The 23,005-nt window shown below is 42.7% G+C and overlaps 1 protein-coding gene across 1 annotated transcript in view; it reads left to right on the forward strand.

Moving 5' to 3' along the window:
• The window catches only part of DNAH8 (dynein axonemal heavy chain 8), a 617,537-nt gene that overhangs the window by 107,758 nt on the left and 486,774 nt on the right, over window positions 1-23,005 (forward strand). Inside the window, exons 12-13 of the mRNA XM_043511607.1 lie at window positions 7,671-7,817; window positions 11,368-11,565. Coding sequence (XP_043367542.1) covers window positions 7,671-7,817; window positions 11,368-11,565 — 345 coding nt within the window. The remainder of the gene's footprint in view (window positions 1-7,670; window positions 7,818-11,367; window positions 11,566-23,005) is intronic.

Raw genomic sequence — 23,005 nt, forward strand, 5'->3', positions numbered from 1 at the left:
AGATCTGCTTTTCAAAGATCTAAATTGTTTTTGAAGAAAAAACTGCTATGCTTTGCTTACTCCAAAAGACTCTCTGTGGCTACATTATGTTCTTTGGAAGTCTACTCTCTGTCTCTAAAGAGGGACACTGTAAATCTCAATTTATCTGCTTAGACACGTGTACCCTTGTAGAAGATGCAGTACGCCTTCGAGGTGCAAGCAGCTGCAGGATCTTCTAACCAGATGTCTGCTTCTTTAAAGCAGTCAATTTGATGGGCATTTCAATGACAATTGACCAGTCACTATGTATCTGTAGTGGGGTGGTCACCCGCTCCGGCCTTAAAGGGCTTAAAACAGCCCCGGAGAGGGCTGTGGCTGGGAGCAAGCAGTTCCCAGGCTGATTGGGGGAAGCAGGCTCAGATGTGGCCATGCCCCAATCAGGGCTTAGCTGGCCCTTATAAGAGGGCAGTGGGCCAGGAGCAGACAAAGTCTCCTCTAGCTGTGGAGGGAGACGGGCCTGGCTGCTGGGGAGCATACCAGGGTACCTGAGGTGAAGCAGGGCTGGGGAAGGCCAGAGGAGCTGGGAGGCTCCAGACTGGAAAAGCCCCAGGCTGCAGGCCTGGCAGATGGCCTAAGACAGGGTACTGGAGTTGCAACAGGGCAGCCCATGGGTAGGCAGAGGCAGCAGGTCCAGACCCCCCTTGCCTGTGATGATTGGCTTATATACTGCAGTCCGCCCCAGTGTGCGGGGGGTCAGTGGTGACTGGCAGTAGCCAAAGACTGAGGCGAGATGGGGATAGTGGGTGGCGTTCCCCGGGGAGGGGAGACCAAGAGATCTGTGGGGGTACTGCCAGGGGGCAGCACCCTAGGTAAAAGGGGCACCGGGGTCCGGGAGGGACACTGGACCAGCGGCAAGCAGGACACTGGCCTGCAGAGGGCGCTCCAGAGGCTGGAAGAGCTAATTCCCTGAGAGACCAGCAGGAGGTGAGTCCCACACCATGACAATATCTTTCATACTAATTCCCTTTGAGAACCATTGGTAAAGATGCATCAGCCAGAATCTTGTGTCTGAAGCTGATTTCAAGGCAGTAATATACCTTTAGGGTCACCACTTTGTAGGTTAAAAATTAGCATTTGTCTCTCTTCCTCAGTGCGTGCACCTCCATAACATCAGATAAATGGGTTCTTAGCACTGCTTAAGAAGGATATGTCATACGTTCCAATCCCTCCTCCACCAACCTTCCCTTTTCACAAGACAGCTTCAGGAAGTGCAATCTCTCCTCTGTATGGGAACCATATTAAAAGTACCTCTACAACTTGGGGGGGAAAGGGTTTTATTCCCACTACTTCCTCATTCCCAGAACAGGCTGGTGTTCTGATATCCAGGTTTTTCCTTAGCTGGATGACTGGCTGATGGGAGATCAGTCAAAAGAGCAAGTAGTGAGCAGCATTATTCAAATCCAGTTACTGTTTGCTCATCTGGAACTGAGAATAAAGGCAGAAAAGTCAACTTTAATCCCAGTCCAAAAGACTGAATTTGTAAAAGCCATCTTTGATACTATTACAGTGACTGCTTACTTATTTCAAGACAGGTTTCTGGCCATTGTCAACTTTTCAAGAACTTCAAAGCCAATCCCAGGACAATGGTATAATCCTGCCCATGACTTCTATGTCTCATGGCATCATAGAAATATGAAATTTAGCATGTCTTCACCTCAGGTATATGGAGTCCTGGCTCCATTCCACAACTGAGCAGACACTCTCTGGACATGCTGATTTATGTACTTGTATGAGTGCTTTTATCCCTAGATTGGTGAATGGACCCCAAAAACATCTGTGTGGGAGTTCCCTTCTCCCCTTCAGAACCAGCAATGATAGTCGGCACAGATTCCTCCACCAAGGCCTGGGGTGTCCACCCAGGGCAGTTTCACTACATATACAAATCATAGAGTTAGGAGATGCATTTCATGCAAGCAAAGTGTTCCTAGCCATAATCAAAAGGCACACAACTCAGGTACTTATGGACAATACCACTGCCATGTTTTATCTGATCAGGCAAGGCAGAGCCAGGTTGGGTCCCTTATGTGAAGAATCGATTCATCTCTGAAGTTTTGTGTTCAGAACATTACACTGAAGGCCTTCCATCTGCTGGGATGAGAAACACCACAGTGTATTCCTTAAGCAGAAATGTCATTTATCACCAAGTGTCATCCTTGAAGATAAACATATTGGCCATCATGTTCTAGAAATGGGGACCACCCGCTGTAAATCTCTTTGCAACAAACCTAAACAAAAAGTGTTAGAGGTGTGTTTCAGGGTGATTGGAGTCCAGACTGAGTAGCAGATATCTTCCTTCTTCCTTGGTCAATGGATCTTCTCTGTGCATTTCCACTGGTTCACCCTTGAAATCAAAGGATAAGGGAACTAAAATAAGATCACGCTACATTAATACTGATAGCTCTGGCTTGGCTAGGGCAGCATCGCTACATAGATCATCAAGAGCTCACAATCCAATCACCAATAACACTGCCATTTGTTGAAGGATGTTTGTCTCAGAATCAAGAAACTACATCCTGACCTACAGAATGTGCATCTCATGGCCTCATGGGAGTTTCAATGAAGTCAGACAAATGAGGCTCATTCTTGTCACTTGCCAGCTTGTGCAGATCAAGGAGTGACTGGTTCACATTCTTTTCCAGGTGCAAGGCACACTCCATTGCTGTCAACCCATTCTCCCAATCATCACAATCTGGTTTCTTGGAACCATGGAGTCCTTGGAAAAAACTTGTTCTCAGGAGATCCAAACCATTCTTATTAACAGAAAGGATTCCATGAGATCTACATACTTAGCAAAGTGGAAGAGATTTTTCTATCTGGGCTGCTTCTCATCATCTTTGTCCCACTGGAGCTGAAATTCAGGACATCTTGTATACAAGACTTTTCAGTTAGCTCCATTAGAGTTAATTTAGCCACCATCTTGGCCATTCACCCTTCCATTAAAGGCTTGTAAGCTTTTTGTCACACCTGGAGGTAGTGAGGTTTCTTAAAGAGCTTGTTTGTGTATACTGTCCTGTCAGAGATCTAGTTCCATTTTTGGAGCTGAGGATGTGTGTCTCAACTTCTAGCCTAAGTTGACCTATATTAGGTCAACTTACAGCCACCACAGTAATTACTGCAGTGGTGTCCACACTACCCTTCTTGGGTTGGTGGTGCACGTTCTCACCAGGAGCACTTGCACTGACTAAGAGGGGCAGCATAGGGAGCTGAGAGCCCAGTCTCTCAGCTCTGCTGGCAGCTTCCTGCTGGGAGCCTGGCTGCCCTATATGTTCCTGGGTTCCCAGTGGGCTGCGCTCCCCTCTGCTTCCTGTTCCATGCTGGGAGTGGGGGGGAACCCCCTGGAGCTTCTCCCCCATCGTTCCCTGCCGGGAGCGGGGGAAGCTGCCTTGAGGCAAGTCATTTAGAATGTCTCCTAGACTGTTTGTGCCCTACCAAAAAAAAAGAGAGTGAAGGGGAAAGCAATCTCAGCTCAGATATCTTCTTGCATAAGATCCCATTACAAATTGGCAAATGTAACTTCTCCAACTCACTCTACAAGGGCTCAGGTTACCACAACAGCCTTCCTAAATAATGTACTGATCGTGGATATCTGTAAAGTGGATACATGGTAATCAATACATACCTTCTCCAGACTATGCCATCAACTCCGGCATTGTGAATGGATGTGGACTTTGGTAAATCTGTACTTCATTCCCGGTTCAAGTAGGTCCGAAGTCCCACTGCCTGTGAAGAAACCCACAGTGAAATGTACATGTGCACAATCCTTCAAAGAAGAAAAAAAACCAGTTACTTACCTCTACAGTAGCTGCTGCTCTTCACCATATGTTTGTGCACACATTGAGCTTGTCTTCACTACCGGGGTAAGTCAACTGAAGTTACTCTACTCCAGCTATGTGAATAACATAACTGGAGTCAACATAGTTAGGTCGACTTACCCCGGTGTCTTCACTGCTCTGCATCAATAGGAGATGCTCTCCAGTCAACTTACCTTACCCTTCTCGGGGAGCTGGAGTACTGGAATCGACTGGAGAGCACTCTGCTGTCGAGTTAGCAGGTCTTCACTAGACCCGCTAAATTGACACCCGCTGCATCAATTGCAGCAGTGTCGATCTCCTGGTAGAGAAGACAAGCCCATACATTCCATGACCCTCCCTCCTTCTCTTCTAGTTTGGAAGTGTTTTCATATTTCTGATGCAAAGGAACTGAGGAGGGTTTTTTTTAATGCCCTTGGCTGCATACACAAGGACATCATAGATGCATCCAGTGCCCCAACGCTACTGCTTATGAAAGTCTCTGACTCAAATATTTTGGGCACACACATACACCTACAGTGGAATGTATGTATGCCCAACACATCTTGAAGAACAGTGGTTATAGTAGAGGTATGTATCTGTTTCTTTCACATGACAATGATCATGTGAAGGTCAGTTTTTAAATTAGTTTTATGAGTGACCTTTTGTAAGAAGCATCAAATGCTTTACTGAAACCCAAATATTTTGCTATGTTTCCTCCAGCCACAAATTTTGTAATTCTAAGTGTACAAATCTGGGCCAAAGCTGTCGTGTCAGTCTTGATAATAAAGAAAAAATGTCACAAAGGAAAATTATAATATTGTCTCTTTAAAGGCACCAGCCTTCATTTTTAACATCTTTTAATGCTGTGGCTTCTTTCTAAGGATATGGACCAGGCTTCCCTCACATTGTTGTCACTAAAAAAGTCTACTGCCACATCCGGGGAGGCTTCTTTTGGACTTTATAAACAAAGACAAGAAATCAAAAAGTCTTATCGGAGCCTTTTCAAGCAAAATGCAAACCTTAGGCAGAGATGAAGCAATTTTTTCTTCTGGGAGCACCAATCATTTCCACTTCCTGTTTAAATATCTGTTTTGCTATCAACATGTGCTAAGATGGCTTGCAATCTGTCTCTTAATAACTAGTTGTATAGTTTAAAAAAAAATGGGAAACCAGGGATGTACTGAAAATGAGGGATCTGTCACGTACCAAAGGACTGGGGGAACCTCCACCTCCACAAAGGTCTTATTAATATATTTTTAAAAAAGGATGGAAGAATGCGGAAAGAGGGATTCTGGAAATTACTGATTGGTAAACATATAATGGATTGAAAATAAAGCACAAATATTTTTCCATCTGTAAGCACTTGGAGGATAATGGAACTATGAGAAATAAAGTTATTTCTTCAAATCATGGACTGTATGTTTTGATTGAATTATAACATTGGTGGATGTAGGAAACATAGTGGTAATATATGGACTTAAACATGATATCATGCCTCACATAAGCTAAACTGAAAACAAATTCAGAATGGCTGTGTTGAAGGCCCTATGACTTGCAAGCTTGGCCTAGATTCTGCAGCTAGATCCTATTTTCTGTAGCACTCTGATGAAAATTTTGCAGCTTCTTAAATACAATTTTAAAAAGTGATGTTTTAGAGAATTAAATATGAAAATGAATAATAAAATTAAAGTAGCTCCTAGGTTATTTATTTTTAATATTAAATTTCCATTTATTTTACATTGCCTCCCCCGTTTTCAATATACTGCAGATTGTTATTTTTAGGTTTCAGCATTGACAACACTTTAATTTAATGGTGCATTTCAGACATTCTGAGCTATGTTTTTCAGGCAGTATGACAACTCAGGAAGACATCAGTACTTTGATTTACATTTGGATCACATTTCCAAGCTTTTCTTTGGGACCACAAAGCCTAGAAACACATTTTTTTAAAATGAAAGCTGAGATCCTGGAGCAGCTTTCTGCAGAAAGCATGACTTCCATAACAAATTCCATGGAATTCCAGAATACATGGGACTTTGGCCATGTCTGCACTACCACTTTTGTCAGTATAACTTATGTCACTCAGGGGTGTGTTTAAAAACAAACAAACCAAAAAAACCCCACCCTCTTGAGCAACATAAGTTACACTAAAAGAAAAGGAGTACTTGTGGCACCTTAAAGACTAACAAATTTATTTGAGCATAAGCTTTCGTGAGCTAAGATGCCACAAGTACTCCTTTTCTTTTTGTGGATACAGACTAACACGGCTGCTACTCTGAAAAAAGTTACACTGAGACAGGCTGGTGTGGACCGCACTATGTAGGTAGGAGAGCTTCTCCTGCTAATATAGCTACCACCGCTCATGGAGGTGGTTTTATTATGTAGATGGGAGAGCTCTCTCTCCTGCCAACATAGAGCAGCTACACAAGTGATCTTACAGTGGCAAAGCTGCATTGGTACAGCTGTGTTGCTCTAAGCTCGCTAGTGTAGACATGGCTTTAGACTATGATTTGACGACTGTCACTTATGACCCTAAACAAGGGCTACTGATAAGTTTGTTTTTGTTTCTTTAAATTGAGTTGAGATGACCAACAGAGTGCTTTAAGGGTTTGTGTTGATTTAACATAAAGCATCTATTATAAAACATTCTAGAGAATAAAAGCTTGAACTTTTTGATTGAAGACAGGTTTGTTTTGTTACATCAGCTGAACTGGTGCATTAATTAAGGTCCCCATTCAACAAACCACTTAAACATTTGCTTGCAGTTCAACATGTACTTAAATGGCTTTTCTGCGGAATTCTACTCCTGGACAGCCAAGACAGAGTTTTTTACGTTAGGTATAATATTTGAAAGAGCTGCTGCCTAATTGCCGTCAACCTTTTTCCTCTACATTTTAAACTGGAAATGCTCATGTTGGCATAGCTAGTTTTAACCACGCTATGTTAATAGTATGCTTATAGAAAGTACTGTTTTCTGTTTTGGCTTCTTCTTGATACAGCCACTGTGTGTCAAAATCGTTTGTCTCCTCTTTCTCCTTTACCATACAACTTCTTGTCTTGTTCCCCTCTTACTGAAGTATTTTTGCTAATTATTATTAGGTCACTAGGCCTCAGTGGCTCCCCAGCCATCCTTAGCACCCCCTTTTGTTAGGTGCTTTACAACACATGGTAAAAGCCTCTGCTCTGAAGGGTTTACAGTCTAGGGCCTTGATCCTGCAAAGGCTTACGCACATGCTTAATTTTAGGGGTAATAATAATATTTGAATAATACTTAATACTTCAGCAAGAGGGAGGGAGAAGTCAGTAGAACTATTCAGTGAGGAAAGTTAAGCATGCGTAAATTTTTGCTGGATCAGACCTAAGACAAGACAAATGTAGCAAGTGTAAGAAAAGAAATCTGAAGGATCTGAGATGTTCAAGGGTAACACTGATATGGGATTTGGTAAAGATTAACTCCTTGCAGCGATAGTTTTGAGTCAATTATTCTTAATCATAAAGTAAGATAAATACAGGAAATCCTTAGTGGTCATCCATCTAACATAATTAGTTTGGTTTTTCACATTTTCTCCTCATCACTTTTTTCTTTTTGAAATGAGAATAGTAAGTGCTAAATAAGAGGAATTTCTCCATGTTAGTGCAAGACACAAGGAATAGGCCACAAGTCTGGTTGCAAAATTCTGTTTCAATATCAAAATGATAATGTGGACTAATTACAAAAAAAAAACCATTTTCTAAAATACAGAACAGCCAACAGAAACAACAGATTTTTTTTGTATATAAGAAATATTGCATGTTTCTTTCCATCTGATAGTTATTGCATTTGTTTCTCAACTTTTTTAGGACTGCATTTTTTTATTTAAAGAATATCAAAAATGCTTTCATAAAACAAGGAAACAGATTTTGGAAGCTCTAGGGGAAAAGACATTTGAAGTATCAGAGATGTATATTTTTGGCAAATTCGAAGCTTTTTGTAAAAGGCTAGAAAAAGTAAGTAATTGTGCATGTCTTTAATGAGATTTTTTGTAGATTGACTAAAGAATTGCTTAGTGTGCTGTATTCTTATTTCAATATGAAAGATTTTTTTTAAATATAATTGATGGTTTTGGATAAATACGGCATTTCTCTTGATTTCTTAGACCATCAAATTATTATGACTTTCACAGATAACGAAAGCTGTAGTTAAGAGTTGCAACTCACTTTTTTCATTTGCTCATAGTTTCTTAAAAAATTTCATGTTTGACTTTCTATGCTTAGTCTCAGCCTAAAATTCAGTTTTTTAAAAGGGTTCAGAAAAATCAATTAATCCGAACCTAAAGCTTTGTGCAGCTTTTAGCAATATGGCTGTGCCACTACCGCCACACTGCTAAAAGGCGCGCAGTGTATCTGCTGTTTGTCGACAGGAGAAAGCTCTCCTGCCAAAAAACTTCCACCCTGCTCAAGCAGCAGTGACTTTGTGGGCAAGAGAGCACTCCTGACGACAAAGTGCTGTTCACACTGGTACTTTTCGTCAGTAAAACTTTTGTCTTTCAGGGTGTGTGGTTTTTGTTTTTTTTGTTTTTTTTCAACACCCCTGAATGACAAAAGTTTTGCCGATGAAGTTCCAGTGTAGACAAAGCCTAAGTTAGATGGGCAGAGGGAAAAAAAATAATAGATTTACATTTTTGCCAAAATACATAAGGCTTTCCCCCCCAGAGATTATAAAAAGAAAGAGACCCACCACACACACATTGCACTTCAAATCTTCAAAACATGATGTTTTTATTATTAATTTGTTTATTTATTAAGCTCCCATAGTATTATTTGTGTTGTACATGACAAAAAAAATAAGATAATTATGTATCCTAAAGAGTTTATAATCTATCCAAACCCCATTAACATGAATGGAAAGAGTCTTGTTAATTTAGTGGGCTTTGGAACAAACTGTAAAAAATAAAAAATGGAGAAGTGAAGACTAGGAAACCCAAAGGGAGGATTGTTTTCGAGCTGTTGGTTGCTGGTGTGGTTTGTTTTTTTTTTTTTTTTTTTTTGTTCTCTTCCTGTGGGTTTTGTAGAAGTGACATTTTAGGAGGGATTTGAATATGGAAAGAGAGAGTGGTGGATTAGCTCCATGCAGGTGGCCTGATAACCCTTGAGAGCCTTTTGTCTTCAGTGCCCTCTGGCAAACTCTTGTGCATGAGTCTTCAGCATTAATCAGTGCATTTGCAAAATCAGTTTACAGAATAGCAGCCCTGTTAGTCTGTATTCACAAAAAGAAAAGGAGTACTTGTGGTACGTTAGAGACTAACAAATTTATTAGAGCATAAGCTTTCGTGAGCTACAGCTCACTTCATCGGATGCAAAATCAGTTTAGGATCAGTTCCTCCAAATTGATCCCACTTGCACAGAACAAAATCAGAAAGAAACATTTAAAGAATTCCCTAAGAAACCCAGGCTGGAGACTTTCATATCCTGGGTCCAAGGGCCATGAAGTAACCCCAGGTGGATCAAAGAGATCCTTAGTCTCAGATCAACTGGTATTCTGTTTGTCTTGAAAGCAAGGCAACTGTGCTGGAAAATCTGGTGAATGGGCTGTCTGTATAAGATAATCAGTTGGTGAACTCCTCCTCAGCTTATTTGGGGGTTAGACTGAGCCTTGCAGTCCCTTCTAACCCTATGATTCCACCATCATTGCTACCTGCAAATGTCAGCTGAGATCCTCTGATTAAACCAATAAAAACTCCAGACCCAGATGCTCCCAATATGTTGAAAAGCTAGGCAGTGATTGGATCTAAGCCTCTTGCAACCAAGGAGGACATATTTCTATTCTCTTGTGCAAAGGGGATGGACATCATTAGGGCATACTTGTCCTTAGACCATCTTGTAAAATGCAGAGATTGTCACTATGATTCTAGAGCACTTCTTCAAAACTTTTCACTTAAAGGGTCACAAAGCCTTTTTGTTAGTACTGTTTTTAAAGCACCAACAACGTGCTTAGTGATGAGCAAGATACAAAATGATTACTAGTCTCTGCTGTGAGGACAATAGCTCACGAAAGCTTATGCTCAAATAAATTTGTTAGTCTCTAAGGTGCCACAAGTACTCCTTTTCTTTTTTGCAATACATATGTAACCCAAAGCCATAGGTACAAGAAACAGGAAGAGGGATGTGGGAAATAGAAACAACTAAATAAAATAGTTGTCTCCTATTATTAAAATAGTGTCTCCTATTACTTAAGACATGTACATCTGTGGAAAATGTTTCTCTACTCTGACCCAATGTCTGAGTATGACTGGAGACTAAAAACTGAAGCCTATTCCAAAAACAAAGAAAAATTGTCTACCCTACAAAGTTTTGTTGGCAAAAGTTATGCCACTTTAGTTAAAACTGCTGTTACATGTCTACACTATGCTCCTTGTGTGGGCAGAGTGCATCCACACTATCAACTCTTGCATTTATAGCCGTGAGCTTTGGTATCTATCCCACTATGCAACTGTCCGCAGGATGCTTTAGGAAGGGTTTGCAATGCCTCCTGGGGCAGGTACAGCGTCACATGATGCAGGTTTCTCAATCCCATAGTTCCATGGCACCCTAATAGATTGTCAGACACTTTTCAGCTGAAGTGGGCGGGGGTGGGGGAAAGGGAGGAGAGTGGTGTGGGGGGAGACAGCAGGCTGTCCAACCTATCCTGAGGCAGAGGGTGGGGGAACCCCCCCCATCAGCCCCCAGCTCTGCTCAGTACAGCAGTCTCTCCCGAAGCAGCCTGCTTTGCCTGCCTATGGCTCTGTGATTTCCCTAAGAGTTCTCCCACAGCCTCCTCAGCTGCCGGAAGCAGGAGAGGCATCCTGCACAGGTCTGTGAGCTCTCCATGCTAAAAAATGTCAAAGCAGCACAGCAGTCCATCCCCTCCCCGCCCCCCACTCCCTGCAGCAGCAGCCTGTCTTCCTCTGTGTTCCTAGTGCAGGGCAAAACAGGAGCAATCCACATTAATGATCTGACAGCTGAGCTTGCAGATGCTTCCCGGAAAGGGGAGGGACTCATGCCTGCAGGGCAGCAGAGATCAAAACAGTGAGCAAAGCCCTTAGGCATTGTGTTTTTCCTTGGTAATCATACAGTGCATATACTAGTTCTTGTGGTCTGTCTGTTGCGCTTGGAAATTCCCGTTTGTATATCTTAAACGTTGATGCTTCAGCTTTTGAGCCATTCCCCACCCTATCACTCAGATATTAAATGTAATTTAATGTAAAAGTTAACTACAGATAAACCTTCCTCAAGATACCAAGAAAAACAGAGCAAAAATATTGAAACAATTTAGATTAGGTTGAGTGATGGTGAGGGTTGGGGTAAGAAGTTGAGGGAGCAGTGTTTTGTTGTGAGTATTTAGGTGAGGAATTCTAAGTGAAATAACCAATCAGAGCAGACTGGCCATTGATCTCAGTCTAGTCTGTTTAGCCCAGGATGTAATTATTCCTTTGTCAACAAGAAGCACCACAAGAAAACTAAATGAATTGAAATAAATTCATAATTTGATCTGAGTGTGAAAAATACTTTTTTATTTCAGATTACAGAGATGATTACTATAGTACAAACATTTTCTGCACTTAGTATGTCTACAATTGAAGGGATAGATATTATGGCAATAAAGTTCAAAAATATCTACCAGAGAGTTCAAAAGAAACAATATGATATTCTTGACCCACGAAAAACTGAATTTGATGTAGATTTTATAGACTTCATGACAAAAATTGAAAGTTTAGAGGTAAGTAACATTGTTATCTGTAACTTATTCAAGGCCATAATCTCATGATTTTTACATATTCAGAACCCCTTGGACTTCAGTGGGAGCTTTGACTGGAAAAGGACTGTATGATTTGGCTTTATTTGGTGAATGGTAGAGTTTGTTAGGAAAATAATAACAAATTTCACAACTTGTGCAAAGGCTTTTATATTTACCTGATCCTTAAATTTCTTGCCTTTCTTATGGTTATTTACAAATTATTAACTGCAGGAATATACTTGCCTACAGTTTTGTAAATGATATAGGTATCTGTTTTCCAGATCTTGTGTACTCATAGCTCCCATTAATATTATAGGAATTATGTTCTCACTTTGGGAAAACGTTTCACAAATGTAAGTTTTGCTATATACTGTGTACAGTGGACACCATTGAAAACTGCACATTTATCCCCTGTGGTAGTTAAATTTACCAAGGTATCTGAGGAAGCATTCTAACTATAGGTAAATATTTCAAACATTGTGATAAAGATAAATATGTGGATGTTGTAAACATTCCTTATTATTGACACCCACTGATGGGCAAGAGTTGGATCTCTTTCTGGGTAGATCTCTTGCCAGAAAAGAGAGGTTCTTCTTCAAGTGATTGCACAAGTCTGTTCTACTTAGGTATGTGCATATGAAGTGCACTTGGGTTGGAGAGCTTTCACTAATAGTACCCTGTGCTTACCTGTGTCTTCAGCTGTGGGTTTAAAGGATGGAGCTGCCCTGACCTTCCCTCAGTTCCTTCTCATCTTCCATGGCTAAAAGTTGGAGGTCCCCATGCACTTTGCTTATGGTTTTTCCCGTGAGCTTTCTCACATCTTTTATTTGGTAAATGGTAGTTAGATTAGGATAGTTAGTAAATAATTTTGTGTCATTTTGCATTTTTGTCCCTATCTTGGTTTTTCAAGGCCTGAGATGCTTGGGTTTAAAAGACTAAAGTCCTCATGCTTTAAACATTACCCCTCCAGCCGGGTGGCAATGCCAACAAACAACCCACATACTCGCTGACTGTTATGTCAGGATGAGGGACACATCAGAGAAAAATGCAGCATTAGTTGTTTTTTTCTTAAAAGAACACAAATGTCCCGGACAGCATATCTATTCATGCAGTCCCCCCACGCATCTTCTAATGCTGGCCCCTCGCAAGTTCTGAGATTTGACTTTATACCAGTGAGGAGTGCTCCCACAGCTTTGTCTATTTCCCACTGTGAGAAGAGGAGGCACTCCCCTTCACCAGGATCTTCTCATAAGATGCCCCAAACTGTGACTACTTCAGATCAATCTCTAGCTTCAAGACCCGGGAAGGGCTTCTTGAGCTACACAAAGGACCCTGGGGATTATTGTGCCTCAAATAAATCATCTCAGATGCTAACTGTACTAAGGTGAGTGTATGAGCCTTGGCTTGATGTTCCCTGTTAACATCCCAAGCGAGGCTTGACCCACCAGTGATGTTGACTCCATTACTGACTCTGTCAGTGCAGTTTAAATCAGTACCCACTAATCTGTGCATCTCTGCTACCAACAGAAGGACCTGCAGCCCCTACAGAGGATCTGAACTCATTTTCCCAGATCTTGATCAGCTTCAGTAGCCTTCCTAAACAACATACTGATCATGGACGTGTAGAGCAGCCACTTGGATGTCCATACACATGTTCACAAAACATTCCACAATAAACAAGGGTTTAAGATTGGACACATTGCTAGATCTTACAGTGCTATCATCGCTTACACAAGCAATGCTGAAGTTCCTTCTGTCCAATGAGAGACACTGCTCAACAGTCACCTGAAGTGGAGCACCCACAGGGACACTCTCTTCAAAGAAGAAGAGAGGGTTACTCACCCTGTGCAGTAACTGAGGTTCTTCAAGATGAGTTTCCCTGTAGGTGCTCCACTACCTCCCCACCTCCCCTCTACTTTGGAGTTCAATTTCTGGACTCTACAGTAGAGAAGGAACTGGGGGGGGGGCTGGACACATACGCAAGGTAGATGCCAACAACAGCACAAGACGGGGACAGCACATGCATGACCCAAATGAGCACTGCTGCTGAAATTCTTCAATCAAAGATGCAGGGACGCACATTCACCTGAAGTGGAGCACCCACTGGGACACCCATCTTGAAGAATCTCAGTTACTGCACAGGGTGAGTAACCTTCTCTTCCTCATCAAATAAGATCTGGTCACCAGAGACCTCAGACCCTGAGAGGATTGCTAGTAAGACTCTGAGCACTTTGGGTACTGTGAAGCACGTTAAGACTTCACCTAAGTCCCATACCTCAATGGTAAAGGGCTTAGTATGAAAGACTGCTATGACCAAGAGAACGGATTCAGTGGAATCCTTTACCCAGTTGGTACCAACATCAGCACCTCACACAATGGTTTCTGTAACATCATCAGTGCTTTTAGCTAGTTCTTTTGTGCTCCTGGGTACTGCAGGAATTCCAGTACCTGAAAGACCTCAGGATACCAAATGAGCTTGAATCTCCAGTCCTTGTGACCTGAGTACTCCTCTCAGTATTGAGGTCAAGAGGGTCGTTGACTGCTCATGTTTTTGTGAGACCTTCCTCTTCTTCATCTTCTACTATCCATGAGGAGGGGTTATTACCTCTGATTATATATATGGAGGAGCATTCCAACTCAGAGTCTGAACTTTCTGTTCAAGACTCTCCAATTTATTCCAGGAGATGTTATTCCCTAATGTGGCTGCAACAAAGATAGGACACTAGACCCCTGTCTGCTAATACTTGGTATGACCAACATTGGATATCTCCCCACATGCCTTATGGTCTCCCTCATTGGCCTTACTGGGATTCATGGGCAATGTACTGGCAGTAATTATGAGAGACATCAACTCAGTCCTATAGGGAACACAGAAGACCTCATTCCCCAGTACTATCTATCCCTTCACTCCACTTTAAAAGTCCAAGAAGACCTTTGAGGAGAAAGAGGCAAGGGTGGACAAGGAGGTTACTCACCTTACAAACGTCTCTTTGTCATCACCTGATGAGGCGTAAAGCCACCTCTGTTATTGTTAGCTAATGACTTTAAACATTTACAGGATCTGATGCAGTGGGTCGCTGACACCCTGCACATTCCCCTGAAAGAAGTCTGGGTTTTCCATCGCAAGCTCCTGGACATAGTGCACAGCTCTTCCTCAGCACTGGTTGCACTGCAAATTACTGAATCCCTCCTTGAGCTAGCTTAGTCCATCGGCTAAACCCCAGCAATGTCCCCCACATACATGCAAACAAGCTGATAAAAAATCCTGGCCTTGATTCTCTCACCCAGCAACAAATTATTTTGTTGTCGCCCCGGTCAATGAAAGGGGCAGGCAACATACCCAAAAAGCCATCCCTTATAAGGACCAGAAACCTCTAGACGTTTTTGGTTGTAAGAGCTACTCATTAGCAACATTACAGTTCAGGAAAGGTAATCACCAGGTGCTGATATCGAAATATGACTACCTGAACTATGAGAAGTTTAATGCATTTATTGACCATTTACTACAGGTACATCCAGAACAGTTCTGGATAATAAGTCATAATAAAGGAGGGTCAACTCTTGGAAAAAACTTCACTGCAGGCTTCATATGATACTGCAGCCAGGTCTATTTACAACAGAGTAGTGAGGAGATGAGCTTCCTTCTTTCCATTGTGTGGTTTCCCTGTAAAATTTACTTTTTGATGGCCAGAAGCTTTTTGCAGTTTCCACAAACGATTCGCTTAATACCCTAAAGGACTCCATGGCAACACTTAAATCTTTATGGATATACACCCCTGCAAATAATAAGTTTAGCAGGTCTCATTTGGCACAAAGATCCTACCCTACTCACTCTTCCACCTTCTGCAGGCCACTGGAACCACCAGCTAAGAGGTTGAAATTTTCAAAGAAAAAGCTGTCAACTACCTAGATTGTGTCATTCCAGCCTTTAACATTGTCCAAGCACCAGTTCTGATGATTCGGTCAAGAGTGTAGACCACCCAATGACCAGGTTTTCTCTGCTGCAATGCACAATCCCCCCTTCCTCAATGTGGGCACTAACTCTCTCTGTTCAAGTATGGGAGGCTATAATACCGGACAGATGGACATTGGAGGCCATTAGTTTGGGTTGTATTGTCCAATTTACCTCCATCCTGCCCTTCCAACCCCCTTCTCTGTCCCCCCTTAGGGAGCCCTCTCAGATTAATTTGCTGACACAGGAGATTTCATCACTCTGAAGTCTAAGAGGCATAACACCAGTCCCACTTCAACACAGGGGAAAAGGATTCTATTCAAGATGCTTTCTAATACTCAAGAAAAACAGGGATTGGAAGCTGATATTAGATTTCAGACAATTGAAGAAGCATGTCAGACATCTAAAATTCAGGGTAGTGTCCCTAGCAGCTATAATTCCCTCCCTGAATCCAGAGACTGGTTTGCGATCCTCAACATCAAAAATGCATATATCCACATAAACAACAAGCAGTCCTTGTGGCACTTAGAGATTAACAAATTTATTGGGGCATAAGCTTTTGTGGGCTAAAACCCACTTCATCAGATGCATGGAGTGAAAAATACAGAAAGCAGTAAAAATATTACAGCACATGGAAAGATGGGAGTTGCCTTACCAAGTGGGGGGGTCAGTGCTAACAAGGCTAATTCAAGTAAGGTGGAAGTGGCCTATTCTCAACAGTTGAGAAGAAGGGGTGAATATCAAAGGAGGAAAATTACTTTTTGTAGTGCTAACAAGGCCAATGCAATCAAGGTGGACGTCACCCATTTCCAACAGTTGACAAGAAGGTGTGAGTATCCGCAGAGGGGGAAAATTACTTTTTGTAGTGACCCATCCACTCCCAGTCTTTATTTAGGCCTAATTTGATGGTGTTTGCAAATTAATTCCAGTTCTGCAGTTTCTCATTGGAGTCCGCTTCGTTGAAGAATTGCCACTTTTAAGTCTGAGTGTCCAGGGAGATTAAAGTGTTCTCCTACTGTTTTTTGAATGTTATGATTCTTGATGTCTGATTTGTGTCTATTTATTCTTTTACGTAGAGGCAGTCCGGTTTGGCCAATGTACATGGCAGAGAGGCATTGCTGGCACATGATGGCGTATATCACATTCGTAGAGATGCAGATGAACAAGCCCCGATGGTGTGGCTGATGTGGATATACAGATTCCAAATAAATTTGTTAGTCTCTAAGGTGCCACAAGGACTCCTTGTTGTTTTTACTGATACAGACTAACACGGCTACCACTCTGAAACCTATATCCACATAGCAATTCATCTTTCTCACAAAAGATTTCTTTGTTTCACATTCAATCACAATCATTACCACTATCAGGTCCTACCCTTCAGCCTGTCTTCAATCCCAAAGGTGTTCTCAAAAATCATGATAGTCGTAGCTCCTACCTCCGTTGTCTAGGAATAACTCTCTTTCCCTACCTTGATGACTCACTCCCCAGGGGCTGGTTATATCAGGAGGTAGTTCAAACAACAACTTCACTATGTCAAAGTCTAGGCCTGCAGGTAAATCTCGAGAATTTGATCTTACCCCCTACACAGCAAATTCTGTTTTTAGAAGCATTTCTGATATTGATAATAGGTAGACTTTATCTCCTTCTGGCTCTAAAGGACTTTATCCAAAGTGTACAGCTCTGTCCTCAAGTTCCAGTTAAGGACATGTCTGTAACTGCTGGGATGCATGGCACTTCAGTTTTTGTGGCACAAAATGGCAGGTTGCACCTTCAAAGTTTCCAGGGGTGGCTTAGGACAGTTTATGTAACTAACAAACACAATCTGCACAAACAGGTATCTGTATGCGCCTGAGTAATTCAGTCACCTGGTGAAGTAATCTGTCCAAGGTTTGTGCAGGATTCCTGTTCAACCAGAATCCCCCTTTGGTCATGTTAACATCAGACATTTTCCACTTGGGCTGGGAAGCAGGTTTTTTGGATCCTCGTACAGTTGAGGGAAAATGGCCACAACAGGAACATCAATCTATTGGAGTTTGAGTGATCAGAATGCTTGGCATCATTTTCCTTCCCTACTCAAAAACAAGGCCATCAAGATCCTGACAGACAACATAGTTTGTATATATTATATGATTATGACAATTATATCAATTGTCAGGGCAGAGCACATCCCCCCTCACTCTGCACCAAAGCAGATGAATCTTTAGAACTGGGAATTGGTGCAAAGCCAATCAGATAGTCATCTCAACTTCTTACCTCTTGGGTATACAAAACACCCTGGCAAACAACCTCAGCAGACACTTCCCTCTAAATTACAAATGGGAGTTGGACTCATGAGTCTTCAATAACGTACTCCTAGCTTGGGGATTTCCAGAGGTCAACCTTTTTGCCATGGCACAAAGTGGAGGAAATTCTGTTCCAGAGGGGGACTTGATCTCCAGTCTCTGGGAGACGCTTTCTTCATTGCATTAACAAAAGGTCTTTTTTATGCATATACTCCAACTCCATTGCTCTTAAACTTTCATATCAAGATCGGACAGGACCAAGCCAAGGTAATTTTGATTGCAACAACACAGCCAAGACAAGTTTGGTTTCCTCACCACATCAGACTCACCTTTTGCCCTTCATGGTGGCTCCCAGTCAAGCCTTGACTGTTGTCTCAGGAGGCAGGTCAGATGCTTCACCCCAATCTGAACATTCTGCAAGATAACATGGTTTCGCAAAGGTTTTTGGAACTAGAAGCTGCCGGTTCAATTGAAGTACAAATTGTAGATTCCTTTTAGCTGTGGAAAAGTACAAGACATATTTACCTTCAGAAATGGAGAAGATAATCGTTGGTGTAACCAGTGCCATACTTTCTCCTTTCCAGTTGTCTCTTTCCACAGTCTTGGATTGCTTGTTGGAATTAAAAATTTCAGGCCTTTTTGTGAGTTCCATCAAGGTTCACTTAGCAGTATAGTTTGTAAAGAAAGGATCTTAATGAGACCACAACTAAAACTCCTAAGTCAGGTGGTTTCTGATTTCCACCTTTATCAGACTTCTGCCTAACTGTTTTCCTAAATCACACATAGAATCGTAGACTATTAGAGTTGGAAGAGACCTCAGGAGGTCATCTAGTCCAAACCCCTGCTCAAAGCAGGACCAACCCCAATTAAGCCAGGCCTTAAAAATCTCTAAGGATGGAAATTCCACCACCTCCCTAGCTAACCCATTCCAGTGCTTCACCACCCTCCTAGTGAAATAGTGTTTCCTAATAACCAGCCTAGACCTCTCCCACTGTAACTTGAGACCATTGTTCCTTGTTCTGCTAGCACTGAGAACAGACTAGCTGCATCCTCTTTGGAACTCCCCTTCAGTTAGTTGAAGGCAGCTATCAAATCCCCCCCTCACTCCTTTTTCCCCGCAGACTAAATAAGCCAAGTTCCCTCAGCCTCGTCTCATAAGTCATGTGCCTCAGCCCCCTAATCATTTTCGTTGCCCTCTGCTGGACTCTCTACAATTTGTCCATATCCCTTCTGTAGTGGGGTGCCCAAAACTGGACACAATACTCCAAATGTAGCCTCACTAGTGCCGAATAGAGGGGAATAATCACTTCCCTGGATCTGCTGGCAATGCTCCTACTAATGCAGCCCAATATGTCGTTAGCCTTCTTGGCAACAAGGACACGCTGTTGATTCATATCCAGCTTCTCATCCACTGTAATCCCCAGGTCCTTTTCTCAAGAACTGCCACTTAGCCAGTCGGTCCCCAGCCTGTGTATGGGATTCTTTGGTCATAAGTGCAGGACTCTGCACTTGTCCTTGTTGAACCGCATCAGATTTCTTTTGGCCCAATCCTCCAATTTGTCCAGGTCACTCTGGACCCTATCCCTACCCTCCAGCATATCTACCTCTCCTCCCAGTTTAGTGTCATCTGCAAACTTGTTGAGGGTGCAATCCACACCATCCTCTAAATCATTAATGAAGATATTGAACAAAACTGGCCCCAGGCCCAACCCTTGGGGCACTCCACTTGATACCGGCTGCCAACTAGACATGGAGCCATTGATCACTACTCATTGAGCCCGACAATCTAGCCAGCTTTCTATCCACCTTATAGTCCATTCATTCAGCCCATACGTCTTTAACTGACTGGCAAGAATACTGGGGGAGACCATGTCAAAAGCTTTGCTAAAGTCAAGGAACAACATGTCCACTGCTTTCCCCTCATCCACAGAGCCAGTTATCTCGTCATAGACGGCAATTAGATTAGTCAGGCATGATTTGCCCTTGGTGAATCCGTGCTGACTGTTCTTGATCACTTTCCTCTCCTCTAAGTGCTTCAGAATTGATTCCTTGAGGACCTGCTCCATGATTTTTCCAGGGACTGAGGTGAGGCTGATTGGTCTGTAGTTTCCAGGATCCTCCTCCTTCCGTTTTTTAAAGATGGGCACTACATTAGTCTTTTTCCAGTCGTCCATGACCTCCCCCGATCGCCATGAGTTTTCAAGGATAATGGCCAATGGCTCTGCAATCACATCTGCCAACTCCTTTAGCATTCTTGAAAGCAGCGCATCCGGCCCCATGGACTTGTGATCGTCCAAATTTTCTAAATAGTCCCAAACCACTTCTTTCTCCACAGAGGGCTGGTCACCTCCTCCCCATGTTGTGCTGCCCAGTGCAGCAGTCTGGGAGCTCACCTTGTTCCTGAAGACAGAGGCAAAAAAAGCATTGAGTACATTAGCTTTTTCCACATCCTCTGTCACTAGGTTGCCTCCCTCATTCAGTAAAGGACCCACACTTTCCTTGACTTTCTTCTTGTTGCTAACATACCTGAAGAAACCCTTCTTGTTACTCTTAACATCTCTTGCTAGCTGCAACTCCAGGAGTGATTTGGCCTTCCTGATTTCACTCCTGCATGCCCGAGCAGGATTTTTATACTCTTCCCTGGTCATTTGTCCAATCTTCCACTTCTTGTAAGCTTCTTCTTTTTTGTGTTTAAGATCAGCAAGGATTTCACTGTGAAGCCAAGCTGGTCGCATGCCATATTTACTATTCTTTCTACACATCAGGATGTTTTGTCCCTGTAACCTCAATAAGGATTCTTTAAAATACAGCCAGCTCTCCTGGACTTCTTTCCCCCTCATGTTATTCTCCCAGGGGATCCTGCCCATCAGTTCCCTGAGGGAGTCAGAGTCTGCTTTTCTGAAGTCCAGGGTCCGTATTCTGTTGCTCTCCTTTCTTCCCTGTGTCAGGATCCTGAACTCGACCATCTCATGGTCACTGCCTCCCAGGTTCCCATCCACTTTTGCTTCCCCTACTAATTCTTCCCGGTTTGTGAGCAGCAGGTCAAGAAGAGCTCTGCCCCTAGTTGGTTCCTCCAGCACTTGCACCAGGAAATTGTCCCCTACATTTTCCAAAAACTTCCTGGATTGTCTGTGCACTGCTGGATTGCTGTTCCAGCAGATATCAGGGTGGTTGAAGTCTCCCATAAGAACCAGGCCTGCGATCTAGTAACTTCTGTTAGTTGCCGGAAGAAAGCCTTGTTCACCTCATCCCCCTGGTCCGGTGATCTATAGCAGACTCCCACCACGACATCACCCTTGTTGCTCACGCTTCTAAACTTAATCCAGAGACATTCAGGTTTTTCTGCAGCTTCATACTTGAGCTCTGAGCAGTCATACTGCTCCCTTACATACAATGCAATTGCCCCACCTTTTCTGCCCTGCCTGTCCTTCCTGAACAGTTTATATCCATCCATGACAGTACTCCAGTCATGTGAGTTATCCCACCAAATCTCTGTTATTCCAATCACATCATAATTCCTTGACTGTTCCAGGACTTCCAGTTTTCCCTGCTTGTTTCCCAGGCTTCTTGCATTTGTGTATAAGCACTTGAGATAACCTGCTGTTTGTCCTGCTTTCTTAGTATGAGGCAGGAGCCCTACCCTTTTGCGCTCTCCTTTTCGTGCTTCCTCCCGGTATCCCACGTCCCCACTTACCTCAGGGCTTTGGTCTCCTTCCCCTGGTGAACCTAGTTAAAAGCCCTCCTCACTAGGTTAGCCAACCTGCTTGCGAAGATGCTCTTCCCTCTCTTCGTTAGGTGGAGCCTGTCTCTGCCTAGCACTCCTTCTTGGAACACCATCCCATGGTCAAAGAATCCAAAGCCTTCTCTCTGACACCACCTGTGTAGCCATTCGTTGACTTCCACAATTTGACGGTCTCTACTCAGGCCTTTTCCTTCCACGGGGAGGATGGACGAGACCTTGTGCCTCAGACTCCTTTATCCTTCTTCCCAGAGCCACATAGTTTGCAGTGATCTGCTCAAGGTAATTCTTGGCAGTATCATTGGTGCCCATGTGGAGAAGCAGGAAGGAGTAGCGATCCGAGGGCTTGATGAGTCTCAGCAGTCTCTCCGTCACATACCCATAGCTGGCCTTTTGGTGGCAACAAAGGAGCAACTAACATTCCCAAGACAGATTTGCATTAGGACTAACCAACCAGGGGTTGATGGCCCATTAAGGAAAATCCACTCTCCCACTGGATCCCTTCCGAAGCACATAGACAATGGAGGTCCAGTGTCTCAGGAGGGCACATAGCACATACGACCTCTGACTCCATGTTTGAGACTGTATCTTTCCATGCGCATGGATTGGGGGGTATAAATTGGAGTCTGTAATATCAGCCATGACCTCTCCCCTCCCACATCTATTCTGAAGGCAACAAAAACGCTGGGAAGAAAATGACTTTGAACTGTGGAGTTTGATCCCAGACTGAGCAGGGAATTCAGCTTGTGTATTAATAACTGTGAATTGCTTAGAACACAGAAAAACTGCTTGATTCAAATCTTGCTTAGTCTGATATAGCAATCTAAATTCTAAACTTCTTTTATTTTTTATTTCTCATGTAACCGTCTCTGTTCTTTATGCCTAGCACTTATAATCACTTAAAATCTATCTTTCTATTGTTAATAAGCTTATTTTAATGTTTTATCCTTACCATTGAGTTTATTTAAAGTACTTGGGGAATCTGCTCAGATTACAAAGGCTGGTCATGTTCACTCTCTTTTGATGAAGTGGTGAAGTAATTAATGAGCTTGCATTGTTCAAGAGAAAGTCTTGAGCTGCGTAAACTCTTATATTTCTGGGGTACAGGGCTTGGGAGTTGGGGGATTTGCTGGTGTCTCTCTCTGTATAGTTCATGAGTGGCTTAGAGAGCATTCATGCAATTTAGGTGGGTATATCCCCGCATGTTGTTGGCTGAGTGATCACAGCACTTGGAGAGGTTTATTGCTTATCACAGCAAGTGGTGTTGCTCTGCCCCTCCTTAGGAGGGTTTAATGGCTTTAGAATTCTAGCTAGGAGAAGTACCTTTGTTGATAGGGTGCCATCTCTTTAAGATCAGGGCAGGTTGAATACCGTCCCCAGGATATATAATAAAGTTACCAGAGTTTTTGTGTATGTAAGACTTATAGGTATTGCAATAATGGGCTTAAT

This window comes from Dermochelys coriacea, chromosome 3, assembly GCF_009764565.3.
Source record: "Dermochelys coriacea isolate rDerCor1 chromosome 3, rDerCor1.pri.v4, whole genome shotgun sequence".
Lineage (NCBI taxonomy): Eukaryota > Metazoa > Chordata > Testudines > Dermochelyidae > Dermochelys > Dermochelys coriacea.